The sequence below is a fragment of the Amphimedon queenslandica genome, unplaced genomic scaffold (genome assembly GCF_000090795.2).
Source record: "Amphimedon queenslandica unplaced genomic scaffold, v1.1 AMPQUscaffold_13405, whole genome shotgun sequence".
Taxonomy (NCBI): domain Eukaryota; kingdom Metazoa; phylum Porifera; class Demospongiae; order Haplosclerida; family Niphatidae; genus Amphimedon; species Amphimedon queenslandica.
In genome coordinates, this window is record NW_003546359.1 from 25,718 (window position 1) to 43,287 (window position 17,570).

General features: G+C 35.3%; 1 protein-coding gene across 1 annotated transcript; it reads right to left on the reverse strand.

Moving 5' to 3' along the window:
* Window positions 1-121: 121 nt before the first annotated feature.
* On the reverse strand, window positions 122-17,552 carry LOC100632074 (vigilin). Its single transcript, XM_019996578.1, has 25 exons — window positions 17,393-17,552; window positions 16,920-17,167; window positions 16,457-16,681; window positions 15,945-16,151; window positions 15,479-15,694; window positions 15,097-15,199; window positions 14,906-15,009; window positions 14,458-14,667; window positions 14,321-14,399; window positions 13,694-13,833; window positions 13,451-13,545; window positions 13,271-13,394; window positions 12,276-12,494; window positions 12,088-12,215; window positions 11,366-11,681; window positions 11,232-11,303; window positions 8,151-8,238; window positions 7,998-8,056; window positions 7,478-7,639; window positions 6,990-7,088; window positions 4,472-4,711; window positions 3,756-3,977; window positions 860-943; window positions 641-769; window positions 122-442 (listed from the first exon to the last, which is right to left on the reverse strand). Exons 2-25 carry the CDS (start codon window positions 17,115-17,117, stop codon window positions 215-217), a joined length of 3,747 nt encoding a protein of 1,248 aa, XP_019852137.1. The 5' UTR covers window positions 17,118-17,167; window positions 17,393-17,552; the 3' UTR covers window positions 122-214.
* Between the last annotated feature and the right edge of the window lie 18 nt (window positions 17,553-17,570).

A 17,570-nucleotide genomic window follows, 5' to 3' on the forward strand; every position in this document is an offset into this window, starting at 1 on the left:
CCAAGAGAACACACCCACCAAGTTATTAAATAACCAAAATTAATAACTAACAATAATAATAACATAACAGAAGCAAAGCAAAGGATTATTAGCATGTATTATTATTATTATTATCAATTAATTATTATTATTATTATCATGATGGCCAAATAGCATAACGAGTTATATGAAAAGAAAGCAACGTCATTATTATTATTATTATTATTATTACAGTTTATAGTTTAGGCCCGAGACTGGATGGACCCCAAGTAGGAGCTTTAGAGGTATTAGCCGGACCCCCTATAGCTGGAAATTCATCTCCCTCAGACCCGGACCAGGGGGCCCCCTTAACAACATAACCTGTACGAGACCCCTTGGCCGTATCTTCAAGCGGTTTTGCAGTACGTCTGGTGTATTGGTTCAAGAGATCCTGTTCCTCCTGCTTCTCAATGACATCCTGCATCTAATGGAGGAGGAGAGAAGGAACAGTAACACCACAGGCTAGCCTTGCTATAATGGACACTGTGTCTCTGTTATACAGAGGTGTCCTTTATGTGGAGGTTATTTTACACAGTAAGGAATGTAATTGGTACACTAGGTGCTGTCCGTTAAATGGAGGTGTACGCTATAGAGAGTGTCCATTAAGAGAGACTATACTTACGTATTCCTCAGCTAAGAGCAGTAAATGTTCTTTGGCATCTTCAACATTCTCCTCAAGACCAGTTACCGTGACAACAGACCCAGTCTTGTCTTTAGGAAATCGAATCGTGACATTGAAATTCTCCATAACCTAAACCATTAATAATAATAATAATAATAATAATAATAATAATAATAATAATAATAATAATAATAATAATGATAAATTTATTGTTAATACTTTAGCAACAGCTTTTCCCTTAGCTCCAATCAATCTACTGTGGACTCTGTGGTCTATATCCAATTCATCAGTGATCTGCTCCTCCTATAAATAACAATAATAATAATAATAATAATAATAATAATAATAATAATAATAATAATAATAATAATAATAATAATAAGAGGATAATCACAATACGCATGTACACGTAATACTTGAGGTATTAAATAATAATGATTATTAATAATAATGTGTTTATGTAATGGATGCCAATGGCGTTTGAATGAGATTATGCAGCTGCTATCCAAACACTGTTTCACATTTATATACACAAATAGCTGGAATACCTTCACAGAACAAAAGAATGCACACACATACAATACTGAATGTAACAAGATCAGTAAAACAAAACCTCCACATAAAGGACAACTCTGCATAACAGAGAAACTATCTTGTCCCAAAGTGTCCGTTATAGCAAGGCTAGTCTGTGTTCATAAAAGGGTGAATCTTGTTATTTTAATCAGCAAAACTTTCAAATTCCAACATAACCGACTCACACCCAATTCATGCTAAAGCCAAACCAATTAATTAATAATGTATAATTACACAAGAACAGTTCTACAGTGTAGTCTCTTTATTAAGGACACCATTGGGCCCACACTACCTGTCCTTAATACATGTACAGTGTAGCCTCTTTATCAAGGACACCATTGGGCCCACACTACCTGTCCTTAATACATGTACAGTGTAGCCTCTTTATTAAGGACACCATTGGGCCCACACTACCTGTCCTTAATACATGTACAGTTTAGTCTCTTTATTAAGGACACCATTGGGCCCACACTACCTGTCCTTAATACATGTACAGTGTAGCCTCTTTATCAAGGACACCATTGGGCCCACACTACCTGTCCTTAATACATGTACAGTGTAGCCTCTTCATTAAGGACACCATTGGGCCCACACTGCCTGTCCTTAATACATGTACAGTGTAGCCTCTTTATTAAGGACACCATTGGGCCCACACTACCTGTCCTTAATACATGTACAGTGTAGCCTCTTTATTAAGGACACCATTGGGCCCACACTACCTGTCCTTAATACATGTACAGTGTAGTCTCTTTATTAAGGACACCATTGGGCCCACACTACCTGTCCTTAATACATGTACAGTGTAGTCTCTTTATTAAGGACACCATTGGGCCCACACTACCTGTCCTTAATACATGTACAGTGTAGCCTCTTTATTAAGGACACCATTGGGCCCACACTACCTGTCCTTAATACATGTACAGTGTAGCCTCTTTATCAAGGACACCATTGGGCCCACACTACCTGTCCTTAATACATGTACAGTGTAGCCTCTTTATTAAGGACACCATTGGGCCCACACTACCTGTCCTTAATACATGTACAGTGTAGCCTCTTTATTAAGGACACCATTGGGCCCACACTACTTGTCCTTAATACATGTACAGTGTAGCCTCTTTAGTAAGGACACCATTGGGCCCACACTACCTGTCCTTAATACATGTACAGTGTAGCCTCTTTAGTAAGGACACCATTGGGCCCACACTACTTGTCCTTAATACATGTACAGTGTAGCCTCTTTATTAAGGACACCATTGGGCCCACACTACCTGTCCTTAGTACAGAGGTGTCCTCATTTCAGAGGTATAGGCTTGTACCAATTGGGACATTACAAAATGTCCTCATTATAAAGGTGTCCTCATTTAAAAGGTTAAGGCTACACGTGTGGCTAAAGTCCATTTGTTAATTGGGTAGACTAAAGCAGCTGTGGTTGATATTCAAATGATCCTCTCAGTGTACTTAGGGTCCAGTGATAGTGTCTTTAGGCACATTGAGAGAGTGTTAATGGCAGCTATCAAGTTTACAACAATAACAACATAATTAAACTGCTCTAGCAATAATAATAATAATAATAATAACGATATACCACCTGCTAACTCTGACTCCCAATTTTTCAATTTTTCCCTACAATGTTGCTGCTAATAAATGTACATGTACACTATATGTACAGTGACCAGTGTGTGTGTGTGTCTGGAGGTGAGTATCAGTAATGTAATACCTGAGTCCCTTGATATCTGCCCTCAGCTTCACCTCAAGCAGATATCTCAGTCCTCAGGTATTACATTACTAATACACACACACACACACACCTCCAGACAGGTACAGGTACAGTGTAATCATAAGTACATGTGGGGTGGGGTGGGGTGCTTCAGATGTGGGTATTATATAATCATATATATTAATAAACACAACAAACAAATTACTTAAATATACAACATCTGAACCACCCACACACATAAAGACACACGCACTGGCCAGTACATGTACATGTACATGTACATGTAGCAAGACCTTATTAATCTTTCATTGATGAGTTGAAGGTATCCATCATTACTGTACAGACTAGCCTTGCTATAATGGACACTGTGTCTCTGTTATACAGAGGTGTCCTTTATGTGGAGGTTATTTTATACAGTAAGGAATGTAATTGGTACACTAGGTGCTGTCCGTCCATTAAGAGAGGCTATACTGTAGGATACAGACATCAAGTGTTCCCCCATTCTCTCCAGAGAGAGGCCTGAGCTGATAAAAGTTGATAAAATTACGGACTGATACTGATAAAGTGACAGTAATTAGGTTTCAGTTTGATTCCTCAAAGGACAGTAAAGGACATAAGGAGAATTGATAAGATAAATATTAGTATACTGGGATATACTGGGATATACTGAGAATGTTAACGGTATTTGCTAAAGCTGTCAATAAAGTGTCAAGTTTATGTTAGGGCAATGAAATATAACACTTTGTTATACTGAGATGTACATGTACATGTACATGTAGCGAAATATGTACAGGGATATACTGAGTTATACTAAGATATACTGACCAGTTCCCTGACAATCCTCAGTATGGCTTCTTTGGCAGAATGGACCTGATGCTCGTAACCTATGATTGTAATCTCATCAGACTTGGCATGATCCTTCTCTGGCATTTGAATGCGGACTCCATTATCATCTCTGATCTTGTTAATGGTCGCTCCTCTTCGCCCAATAATGTTAGGGTGATGCTTCTGGGCCACTTTAATAACTTCAGTATAACTACGCAACTCCTAGGGATAGAATAAATAGAATATATATGGTATTATACAGAGATATACATCTACATGTACTTATTTTTTGAGGTGATTTCGATCAAAACTAAAAATTTTAAAGTTGCTCAAAATTGGGCCAAAGTTCCTGTACTATAGTACAGGAACTTTGGACTAATTTCACTAAAATTGAAAAGTAGAGAATTCCTCAATTTCATTACATTTTCTGATGTACATTTTCTTAAGCTTCAGTTTATCATTCAACCATCAGTAGTACTACAGTGCCAATAGGTTGCAATGATAATGAAGTTCTAATTCATGACATACATGTACATGTACACTATCAAGGTGATATAATATACATGTACATGTACATGTACAGTATTTCCTCTTTGTTTCCACTTCCAAATGCACCATCACACATCAACACACTGTGCTGACAGTAGTACTAACACACTGTACTGACAGTAGTACTAACATACATCAGTACATTAAACTCTCTCTCTCTCTCTTACCCGCTCCTCCTTCTCTGCCTCCAGTTCAAGGACCCTGTTCTCAAGGACATGTTTTGCCTCCTCACAGTTCTGTGCTGTACCATAAATTGATATCCTGTCATCCTGCAGTTCAGGACGAGGGACTTCAACTTGAACGTGATACTTATCAGCCAGTGACCGTATGTCCTGCCCCCTGGTACCCACAATGTACCGGTGGTATTCAATCGGTACGCTGATGTATATAGTAACTGGAATGAGATCCTAATTGAGAAAGAAAATAATAATAATAACAATATAGAACAGCCTCTATATAATGGACACTGTGTCTCTGTTATACAGAGGTGTCCTTTATGTGGAGGTTATTTTATACAGTAAGGAATGTAATTGGTACACTAGGTGCTGTCCGTTAAATGGAGGTGTACGCTACAGAGAGTGTCCATTAAGAGAGAGACTATACTGTATACATTTAATGTATCAATAGTCAGTCAGGCAGTCAGTCAGGCAGGCAGACTTTGCTTGTACTTAATTATTAATAATTGAAATGATACCGTCTGGTCTGCACTTTAATTAGAAACATATACTATTGATGTGATACCAAATATGGTAATAGGATACACGAATAATTAATGAGGGATGAGGGTACTTCCAGTTCATAAATAAAATAATAATTAATAATAATGAACGGGTTAATTAATCTACAAATAAGGCTATAGGGTTACAATGTACATACTGGGATAAATAGCAACTTGCTACATTAAAACTTGACATTTTGAACTATCTTAATTGTCTTTAAAATGGAGGCGTACGCTATAGAGAGTGTCCATTAAGAGAGACTATACTGTATCATTAGTAGATTAGTGTGTATTAGTACATGTACAGTACGTGTGTGTCTATTAGTAGGAGTAATAGTAGGGGTAAGTGTGTGTGTGTGTGTGTGCTTTGTGGTTAGTGGAGGATGTACTTTAGACACTATAGGAAGCACGAGGTGAGAAGCTAATAAAAATATTTATTAAATTATAATTATAATCTACACCCTGGACCTGGAGTACATGTACAGGGTCTATGGTCTAATTCATTGAGAATATTCTTGTCTCCCTCCCTCCCTCACTCTCTCTCTTTTCTAACTGGGTCTGTTTGTTATTCTATTCCGTCTATTTATCATAATAAGATCAGTATTGTTTTTATTATACAATATGTACATGTACGTTTTCATATTATTTTTGATTTATTTTTACGCATGAACACTGCCATATTTATTTATTTATTTTCTGTTTGGCAATTACAACAAGCACACACTCCAAGGTACATGTCATGAATATTAATAGTTTGAATTGACCAATCAGATTGGAGGGCAAGTACTTCTTATTTCACTTATAAACTTACAGAAAAATGGAAAACTAAATAAAAGTAAAATATCACTCTCTATAGTGTACACCTCCATTTAACGGACAGCACCTAGTGTACCAATTACATTCCTTACTGTATAAAATAACCTCCACATAAAGGACACCTCTGTATAACAGAGCCATGTTATTATTATTGTTATTGATGGACTGGGTCTGGATAGACAGTACTACTCCTTATATGGTATGAAGGAATAACTTCCTTGTTATGGTAGAATGTTGTATACATGTACATACGCATCATAATTAATAATAATTAACATCATCAATTATTATAATTATTATAATACATGTACATGAACATGTGGAACAGTGGAAGTAAAAAATTACCAAAAAGGGAGAAAGGGAGAGAGAGATTGATTCTCTTAAGTGGATACACATGTATGTACATGTACATGTAGTTTTGTGGTCATTACATAAAAGGAAGGAGCTGATAAATAAATGGAGGAAAAGGATATCTTTAATATTATAAAAATACCACTTGTGGTCATGCCACATAATCCCCACCACCACCCAACCCTAAATGTACTTGATACCAGTATACATATACCTCTACCTCGACATACATGTACATGTACATGTATATGTATGCCACCTACTTATTGGACATGTTTATAAAGCCCCTTCAACCCACTGGACTTCCTTTAACAACTAATACTGGACCATGTACCATGTACTCCAGTACTGGGTGCTTCATCAGTAATGAAAAGATGAGAATTCTCTATTTTTATAATGTTTTCTGATGCATATACATGTACTTATGTAGCATATAAAGTTTGAGCTGATTCTGATTAAATTTGGATTTTTCTACGAATGTTTAAAGTTGCTCTGAAATTGGGTCAAAGTCCCTGTATAGTAGAGGGACGTTGGGCCAAATTTCACCAAAATTAAAAAGTAAAAAACTCTCCATTTTCTGATAGATACATGAGCTTATGTTGTGTACAGGTTGTGGTGTACAAGGAAACAAGATAATGATTATCATAAATAAATTATTATGACTACTAATATCAATACATGATAACCAATACATGTACAGTACTGATGAACCATTGATATATATGTACATGTATAGACATAATTAATAATAACCCAAATCATTACTTATAATCAATTAATACATTAATACTGATCCTTACCAGTAGTGCTTTCTTAGCGTTGTCACAGTTTTCCTGACGTCCAGAGATAAGAATAATATCACGAGGATCAGAATCACTGGCCATGCCTCCTTCATCATCCTAATTAACAATTATTATTTATTTATTATAACATAATAATAATTATTTTTCCTAGTATTACTTCTTCACTGCTTTGTTTCAATGCTAATGTTACTATTGATACTAATACAGTACAATACAGTTAGTATGTGTTGATAGTGTAATGTAGTGTAGTATAAAGTAAGGTCAGGATGTGCTTCCTTCATCTACCATAACAAACTAACAAGTGATGAAATGATAATAATGTCATTAATAACAATCAGTAGTAACTGTATATCTTCAATGCTGAAACATAGCTACTAACACATACAGGTCTACAGTATCTATAAACCCATAAATGATGGAAACTGGCTTCATGAATTAGGGACAACATAGTTATCATCATCATCATCATTATTATTATTATTTACTTTATCTCCATCTTGTTGTTGGTGTTGTTGTTGTTGTTTATCAGGGAACTTGATGGTCACGTTATATTCCTGAGTGACGGCCTGGACGTTGGATCCCTTAGGCCCGAGGATACTCCTATGCTTCTTATGAGGAATAGAACACTCTACAGTGACCTGGGCCTCCTAATGGAGGGGGGGAGGGAGGGTATGGTCATGGTCACCTTTAGCAATGTGTGATCTACTGCTACTCGACATATTGGTCACAATGGATAAGAAATGTTTGGGACTGGTTAGTGCTCTTTAATTAGAAAGGCATTCCAATACATTAAGCATATAATTAATCACCAGTGCACCAGTACAGACCAGTGCCTGTGCATTATACAATGTACATGTACACTGTATGATGAGGGAAAGTTGGGACAGGAAATAAGGTCATTATATAATAGACAATATGGCTAGGCATCTTGCACATTAACAAATAAATGAATAAATAAATAAATAAATAAATAAATAAATAAATGAATGAATGACATAAACTTACCAACTCTTCAATGACTTCAGCAATTGCTTGTTTAGCTCCTTCAACACACTGTTTAGCACCTGAAATATACAATGACAATAATAATAATAATAATAATAATAATAATAATAATAATAATAATAATAATAATAATATCATTAGTATACACGTTACCTTTAATTGTGACTTTATCAGATGATGTACCAGCACGAGGAAAAGTGATCATAACGCCTCCGTTCTCATCTGATATCTCATGAATCAACTGAGGGGGAGAGAGAGAGAGAGAGGGAGAGAGAGAGAGAGGGAGAGAGAGGAGACCGTTAAATTATTATTATTATTTACCCAAACAATAGTTGTGAATGTTCAAAAAACACCTCAGAAATCACACAATTGTCAGATATTTATTATTCATTTCAGTTTATTGATATTTGTCATACAGACACTTCACTGTATGATAAATAAAGGAAGCATTAAATTGATAATAGAAAATTGACAACATGTACCTGCACATTCCAACCAACCAAACTCTCTCTCTATCCATCCTTTCCCTTCTCCTGACCAAACCTTTTATTCCCCTAAACCCTTTCTCCCACAAGTACATGTACATGTACATGTATATAATAATGAAGGGGTTTTACATGAGAGGTGATTGTGGTTACCACTTCACATAAACACATCAAACTAAATATACCACAAGAATTATCACAATAATAATAACAATTACCATCAATACATGAAGTACATTATATACAGCATAAGAACATACATTTACAGTATAAGTACTAGTGACCAGTGACCAGTGTGTCTGGAGGTGAGTATCAGTAATGTAATACCCGAATCCCTTGATATCTGCCCTCAGCTTCACCTCAAGCAGATATCTCAGTCCTCAGGTATTACATTACTTACACACACACACACACACACACACACACACACACACACACCTCCAGGCTAGTCATGTACAGTGTAGGCTGGTTCATGTAGAGTGATAGTATTGATAGGTGACATTTAGTAAATTATTAATAAAATTCCCCAAAGAAATATTATCACTTAATATAAGATACACAGAGACACTCCATAATAATAATAATGATAAATCAATTAAAGCATAATATACAGTATGTGATCAATTACACACTCATAATTCAATGTATTGTATTATTTAATAGACAAAAAATACCCTAAAATCTCAGAGAGTATACATGTACATCAATACATGTCCATCATGAGATGGTGTTTGTGGTTTTACCATGAAAGAGTTGAGTAGGGAATTAATAACACTTGACAGTAACTAGTTTTGAAAACAAGTTATACCAGTAACAATAATAGGACAATACAGAATTGGGAGACAATGGTTGAAAATAAGTAAAACAAAGAAGTGCCATGGTACCCTATAGAGAATAGACTAAGAAATACAATATACAGTGTAGCCTCTCTTAATGGACACTCTCTATAGCGTACACCTCCATTTAACGGACAGCACCTAGTGTACCAATTACATTCCTTACTGTATAAAATAACCTCCACATAAAGGACACCTCTGTATAACAGAGACACTTTCAAAGTGTCCATTACAGCAAGGCTAGCCTGTACATGTATACACAATAAGGTCTACCTATTATTGTTATCATTTACTACAGACAGACAGGCAGGCAGGCAGGCAGTGAGTATGGAGTGACTGGTTTGGCAGATACTGTGCAGTATACAATTGTTTCATTTGTTTGTAAGCCAAAATAAATGGACATGTAGTAGCAAATAAACAAAGACATTCCAAATTAATACTACAAATAATAATAATAACAATAATAACAATACTATCAAAAATTGTTAAGAGAGAATTTTCAATTTTTATTACACAACTTATGGTACTTTTAAAAGCACCAAAAGTACTTTAAATTTTGGTCTTAACAGTGCCAATGGAAGAGCTTTCAGAACTAAAGCTTAATTGTACTAATTACCAGCTCATGAATAATTCATGAGGCAGAGCGCCTGGACTACAGTCCCAACTGAAAATACATTCAAAAAATAGAAAAATAAATAAAAGATGTTTATTATATGCTGAAAGAGTGTGAAAGTTAACAAATAAATACTAACAAATAGGACCAGTTGAAAGTGAGAGAAATGACCTCGTGATAACATGACAACTGACACAAGATACACAAGAACAATAGGAAGGACAAACAAGACACGTTGGACTGAGAATAGAATAAAGAGAGAGAACATCCACAATGCACTGGTAAACACTAACACTGTAGTAGTAGCTGTATCGGAAAACATGTAACCGTGTACTATAGTACAGGGACTTTGGAGCAACTTTTAAAAATCATAAAAAATCCAAACTTGAACAGAATCAGTTCAAACTTTCTACACAGCATAAGTACATGTATATGTATCAAGAAATGTAATAAAAATGGAGAACTCTCTCCATTTCATCCTTGATACCAAAGACCCTGTACCTGTACTGGTAGGTGGTTAAATGATGTAAGTTTATAGAGGAACCTACATGAAGCTGGTGGGGGAGGGGCTACCCCCTTCATGGTTAGTTAAAAATATATTTATTAATATTTATTATTATTATAAATAGTTCATAGTCCAGTCTGTGGGTGATACTGAATAAATTAATTATATTCATCATAAAAACTGTAGAGACAAAATACAATAATAACAATAGAAAATGAAAATAATAACATTAATTATAATATTAATATTAATATTACTTTATTATTTTTAAGAGTCTGTCTGCGTATACACAACCTGAAGTCTAAACTTAAAGATATACATGTACACATACATGTACCTAATACATGTATAGTTGTATACATTTAGGTACAGCTAAAGGTCAGTATATTTTGATGGTTTGTCTGGTATATACAGCAAGCATTTTCTAAAGAGAATCATTCATTACCAACAGCTCCCCCCCCTCTACTGTACACATGTACTGTACCTAATGTAAGGTTGGACTGGTATATTCAACCTAATATCAACTGCGGTGAGAATGGTAAACTTTCAGGACAGTTTCCAAAATCAATTAAACAAATGGAATTGTACATGTACATGTACACGTGTAGTAGAAAAAGAGAGAAATTTGTTCCTAATATACAGCACGTGTACATGTACAGTAAGGAACTTTATTCATTTTTTCAAGATCTTCCTTTACACTTCTAATTTTAGCTAATTTCCACCTCAAAGCAGGCGACAGGTTTCAATTCTTAATAGTGCCAGTGTGTTGTGTTAGTGTGTTGGTATACAACTTACTTGTCCCCTTCGCTGTACAAAGTGACGGTGATACTTACTGTCTACCATCACCTCATCTTCAGTAACATTATCCTACAAACAAACAACAAACAAACAAACAAATAAATAAATAAATAAATAAATAAGAACCTTACCAAGTCTTTAATCAGTTTGCTGAGGTGTTCCTTGACTGCAGTCACATTCTCTTTGGTTCCAATGATAGTAACAATACTGGAGTCATCACCGGACCCCTTCTGGGGGAACAGGACCCTTGCGCTAAACTGGGACCGTATTTTACGAATCTTGGAGCCCCCCTTCCCAATGAGGAACTTGTGATACTCGTGGGAGCAGGTCAGTTCCTCAGTGTAGTTCTCAATGGCGTGTTGGGCTGCCATCTCCAGCAGCATAGCCTTTGCTTTATTGACGTCTTCCTTAGGACCATGAAGCTGGACCTCATCACTAGTGCTGTCACTGGAATAGGAAACAATATTTAAATACTGTTTTTAATAATAATTTAAATACTGTTTTTAATAATAATTTAAATACTGTTTTTAATAATAATTTAAATACTGTTTTTAATAATAATTTAAATACTGTTTTTAATAATAATTTAAATACTGTTTTTAATAATAATTTAAATACTGTTTTTAATAATAATTTAAATACTGTTTTTAATAATAATTTTAATACTGTTTTTAATAATAATTTAAATACTGTTTTTAATAATAATTTAAATACTGTTTTTAATAATAATTTAAATACTGTTTTTAATAATAATTTAAATACTGTTTTTAATAATAATTTTAATAATTATACACATGTCATCAATGTCATGTACACTTCTATAACCACGCCCCCTGCCCCACCCCTTTCTTACGATGAAGGAAACTGTATCCTGATCCCTCCACACTCCTCCATTATTGATCGGATCAGTTTACCACGAGGCCCTATGATAGCATTGTGCTGTTTATGAGGAATCTTGATAGTAACATCAACCACTAGTGCCTGGATAAAATAAATAAATAAATTTATTATTATTATTATTATTGTTATTATTGTTATTACCATTTGTTTCTCAATATCTTGTAACTGTCTCTTAGCTTTCTCCACATTCTCCTTCCTTCCAGTGATTAGTATCACATCAGAATCACTACCTTCCTTTGGCATGTCTATCTTAGTGTTGGTTTCTTCCCTTATCCTCTTGAGTGTAGCCCCTCCCCGCCCAATGATGGACCCGTGGAACTTCTTAAATATCTTCACCTCCGACTTGTAATTAGAATCAGCCTATTAATAATAATAATAATAATAATAATAATAATAATAATAATGATGATGATGATGATGATAATAATATATAAACTAAAAAATCTGAAAAATACCCAAGGCTATAGTCCATGGTTTTTTCCAAAAAATGGCTCCGAAATCACCCCAAATTTTTATTACATTTTCTGATACATATTGATGTCCTTATGCTGTGTAGAAAGTTTGAGTAGATTCCAACTTCAATTTTTCGAGTTACGGCCATTTTAAGAAAAAGCCAAAAATCTGAAAAATACCCAAGGCTATATAGTCCATGGTTTTTTCCAAAAAATGGCCAAAAAATCACCTCAAATTTTTATTACATTTTCTGATACATATTGATGTCCTTATGCTGTGCAGAAAGTTTAAGTCGATTCCGACTTCAATTTTTCGAATTATGGCCATTTTAAGAAAAAGCCAAAAATTTGAAAAATACCCAAGGCTATAGCCCATGGTTTTTTTTCAAAAAATGGCCAAAAAATCACCTCAATTTTTTATTACATTTTCTGATACATATTGATGCCCTTATGCTGTGTAAAAAGTTTGAGCTGATTCCGACTTCAATTTTTCGAGTTACGGCCATTTAAAAAAAAGCCAAAAATCTGAAAAATACCCAAGGCTATAGCCCATGGTTTTTTTTCCAAAAAACGGCTCCAAAATTACCCCACATTTTTTTACATTTTCTGATACATATTGATGTCCTATTGTTGTATACATGCATTTTAATAAAGATCATAAATTATTATTATTATTATTCTTACAATATCCTTTGCCTTCTTCCCCAGGTAGGCAGCACAGTTATTAACTTCATCAGTTGGTCCCCTCAGTGTTACCTTGTTGCTCCGGAGTCCTTGCTCAGGGAAGGCTACATGTACCCCAGGGAACCTGCACCATACAAGAACACATCAACAAGAGACGTGGTGGGTACAAGGAGAGCTAACCTGTCCCTCAGTTCCCTCATGTTCTCTCCGTTGGCTCCAATCACCAGCTTATGCCACTTCTGGTCAATATCCACTGATACTGTCAACTCATTGGCCTGCCAATAGAAGAAAATATAAAAAATAAAGAACTCTCTACTTTCAAATTTTGGCAAAATTTGGACTGATACTATAGGCTGTAGCCTTTGGTTGTTGGTCAGATTTTTAAGTAACTTTAAAAATGAAGCCACACCCACACAAAGTTACCAGTTTAGTTGCCATTTCCAGTATCATTTTCTTAGCGGCGGCCACCCCCTGGGGATCACCCTCTATCCTAATGACATCACTCTTCTGCTTATCAGACGGGATCGTAATAGAAGTACAGGTCTCAACTTTAATCTTATTTACTAGTAATAATAATAATAATAATAATGAATAATAATAATAATGAATAATAATAATAATAATAATAATAATAATAATAATAATAATAATAATAATAATAATAATAATAATAATAATAATAATAACGATAATAATAATAATAATAATAATAATAATAATAATAATAATAATAACGATAATAATAATAATAATAATAATAATAATAATAATAATAATAATAATAATAATAATAATAATAATGAATAATAATAACGATAATAATAATAATAATAATAATAATAATAATAATAATAATAATAATAATAATAACAATAATAATAATAATAATAATAATAATGAATAATAATAACGATAATAATAATAATAATAATAATAATAATAATAATAATAATAATAATAATGAATAATGAATAATAATAATAATAATAATAATAATAATAATAATAACGATAATAATAATAATAATAAATTAATTAATGTATAGTCTACCATTAGCTCCTTTCTTCCCAATAATGTGTGGGTGATACTTCTGGTCTATATGAACCTCAACAAACTCCATAGTGGCCATCTATTAATAATAATAACATAACCACACCCACTACTAGACCCCGCCCACTAATACTCACCAGTCCTTCAGTAAAGTTCTCCAATGATTCTTTGGCAGACTGCACTTCATCCGGTGGTCCTTCTATCACAATAATGTCTCCTTCTTTAGGGAAGTTGACGGTGACATGAAGGTCCTGGGTTATGTTCTTGATGTTCTCTCCTCCTCGGCCGATGATGAACCGGTGGAGCCAGGAGGGGGCGGAGACCTCTTCATTAACTATGCTGTTAGCCTAACGAGGGGGAGGGGCCAAAAGGGAGTAATGGTTGATGTAAAATGACAAGTTTAAAACTGTCAAGGTAGTGGAGGTATAATTATTTAATTTTAGATGAGGAAATTTAGTGAATTCTCTCCTAGTGATTATTAACAACCCACTCAGTGGTACAGTACAGGGTGTATTAGCTGTATTTCATTAATAGAGTGGGTGTAACTCATTAATAGAGTGGGTGTAACCTCCTGATGGTCCCTACCTTGCTGTAGACTAGAGTGAGAGCCTCTCCCATCTTGTGCTGTGGTCCTCTCAAGGTAATGGTAGCGTCTTCTGATCCTAACATTGGAACATCAACATAGACTCCTAAAGAATGGGGAGTAGCATCAATCATCATCATCATCATCATCATCATCATCATCATCATCATCATCATCATCATCATTACTGTACCAGTTTTTTCCAGTATTTCTTGCACTCCTTGTCCCTTGGGTCCAATCACATATCTGTGTTGGGTCTTACGAACCTCAACTGAGACTGTAGTATAGTTCCTCTTCTAAACAAACAACAAACAACAACAACAACAACACATAAACAACAACAACACATAAACATGTTCGGTAGCATATTTAGCAGATACAATACTTCCTATACCAGCTGGTATGTTTATTAATGACTCAAGCTATAAGCTGTGGTATTTCAAAGTTGCTGGTTCTTTAAAACACTAACAGCAATGAAGGGACCAGGGGCTAACTATACATACATGTATCTGATCCCTCTCCCTCCCCCTCTCCCTCCCCCCCCTCCCTCTCCCTCCCCCCTCTCCCCTCCTTACTGCTGCTTGATACAACTGCTTCACACTAGCTGCTGCCTGTGCCACACCCTCCTTCTCTCCTGATATGTTGATGTCACTCTTCCCAGAGGAGAAGGGAGGGACGTTGACCCTCACCCCAGTAGCCTCTTGTATGGAGGAGAGGTGAGAGTTGTTTGGCCCACAGATGAACGGGTGGAACTCCGACTCTATCGTAAGGATCTCTTTACCTTGCTTGGACTAATGAATAAATAATGAGGAGGTGTGGCTTAATCAATGAATATTAATTAGCATTAGATTAAATGTGTGCAGCAAGTAATGAATCTTTAAAACACTAATTAAAGTGGTATATTTGCTATTACTAATAAGACATTCACTAAAAGTACATTAACAGCACTAATATTAACAATACATGTACATCTTCACAATTGAAGAGACTACATGTACATGTGCAGCATGTTTTACATGTACATGTATTTTATCAGCGTACCAGGTCTTCAGTGAAACTCATCAGTCGTTGCCTAGCAACCTCCACCCCCTCCTTGTTCCCTGTGATACGGACGGTTTCAGAGGAGTCCTCTTGTCTGGGGACACTGATCTTAGTGTTGGTACTTTGCTCCAGCTGCTTGATGTTAGAGGCTTGTTTACCCAGTAGCATACCGTGGTGTTGCTTAGGAACCCGGAGCTCAACATTGTACTAATGGAAGATAGAGAATGATCATAGCTGGAGGGAATGTTGGCTGCTGGAGCAACTTCAAAATTCATAAAAAAATCCAAACTTGATTGGGATCAGTCCAAACTTTCTATGTCACATAAGTACATGTACATGCATCAGGAAATGTAATAGAATTCTCTCCCAGACATTACAGGCTATTGAAATGCAGCTGCTCTTAAAAGGGACACATATCATACAGTGTACATGTACATGTACATCAGGTGCTGATTGTATTCAAATGGAGGTGCTAATGGCCACTCACTGTACCAGTACACAGGTAGCAGTACCTTTGTATGGAGTTCACTCATTATGAGCCTGTGGGCCTCCTTCACTGATGAAGGACGTCCAGTTATCATGATAGAGAGGCTCATGTCCTTAGCCTGATTCATCTCAATGGTACAACCGGTCTTTGACATGATATCACGAACCACAGCTGCCTGCTGACTGTCACCCCCGCCAAAACTAGGATCAGATGATTTATAACGCCTTTCCTCAACTGGGACACTAATAATCTATTAATAATAATAATAATAATAATAATAATAATAATAATAATAATAATAATAATAATAATAATAATAATAATAATAATAATAATAATAAATAAGAAGACTCATCTAACTAAAAATGGGAGAATTTCAGGAGACCTAGACCAAATATGGAAGACCAAGTCTCCTAAACTCCCTCTAGATCTACCAGTGGTTGTTAATGATTACCAGCTGCTAATATACAGACCAGCTGTTCCCTTACTTGAGTCACAGTCGAAGTAGGTATTGATTTCATTGGAGCTCCACCTGGTGGTCCCCATGAGCTAGTGGGTCCTTTCCCTCCTGCAGGCTTAGAGGAGTGAGAGTGGCCAACTGGTCCAGCGGTTGGTTTAATGGCCGCGCCCCCTCCCCCTAGAGGAGGGAAGGCCTCAGCGTAGGTTGATACCTCACCGTTTTCCATTAAATACTAATAATAATAATCAATAAACAGGATCTGCAGTGTAACACCACCTGAGGACAATAATAATAATAATAAAATAATTAATAATAATAAATATTAATAATATTAATGATGTTGATGATGATGATAGGTGTTAATACATGTACATGTATATTCATAACACTCTTGTACATTATAATTACTACTAATCACATTAAACTGCAATTGATCGCTATCAACAACCACAACAACAACAATAACAACTGTATAATGTATCTAACTGTACATGTACTTACTGCTTCCAAAGGCAGTCCGGGGGCTGTTACTATAAGTAGTACAGAGCCACTCTGACTGTACTAATACCAATCAAAACCCGAGGATTGTCCACAGACTGAGAGAGAAAGAGAAAGAGAGAAGACAGGATCCTTTGTCCTCCTCTCAATGGCTCGCCCAACAATAATGTTTTGTTCCGTA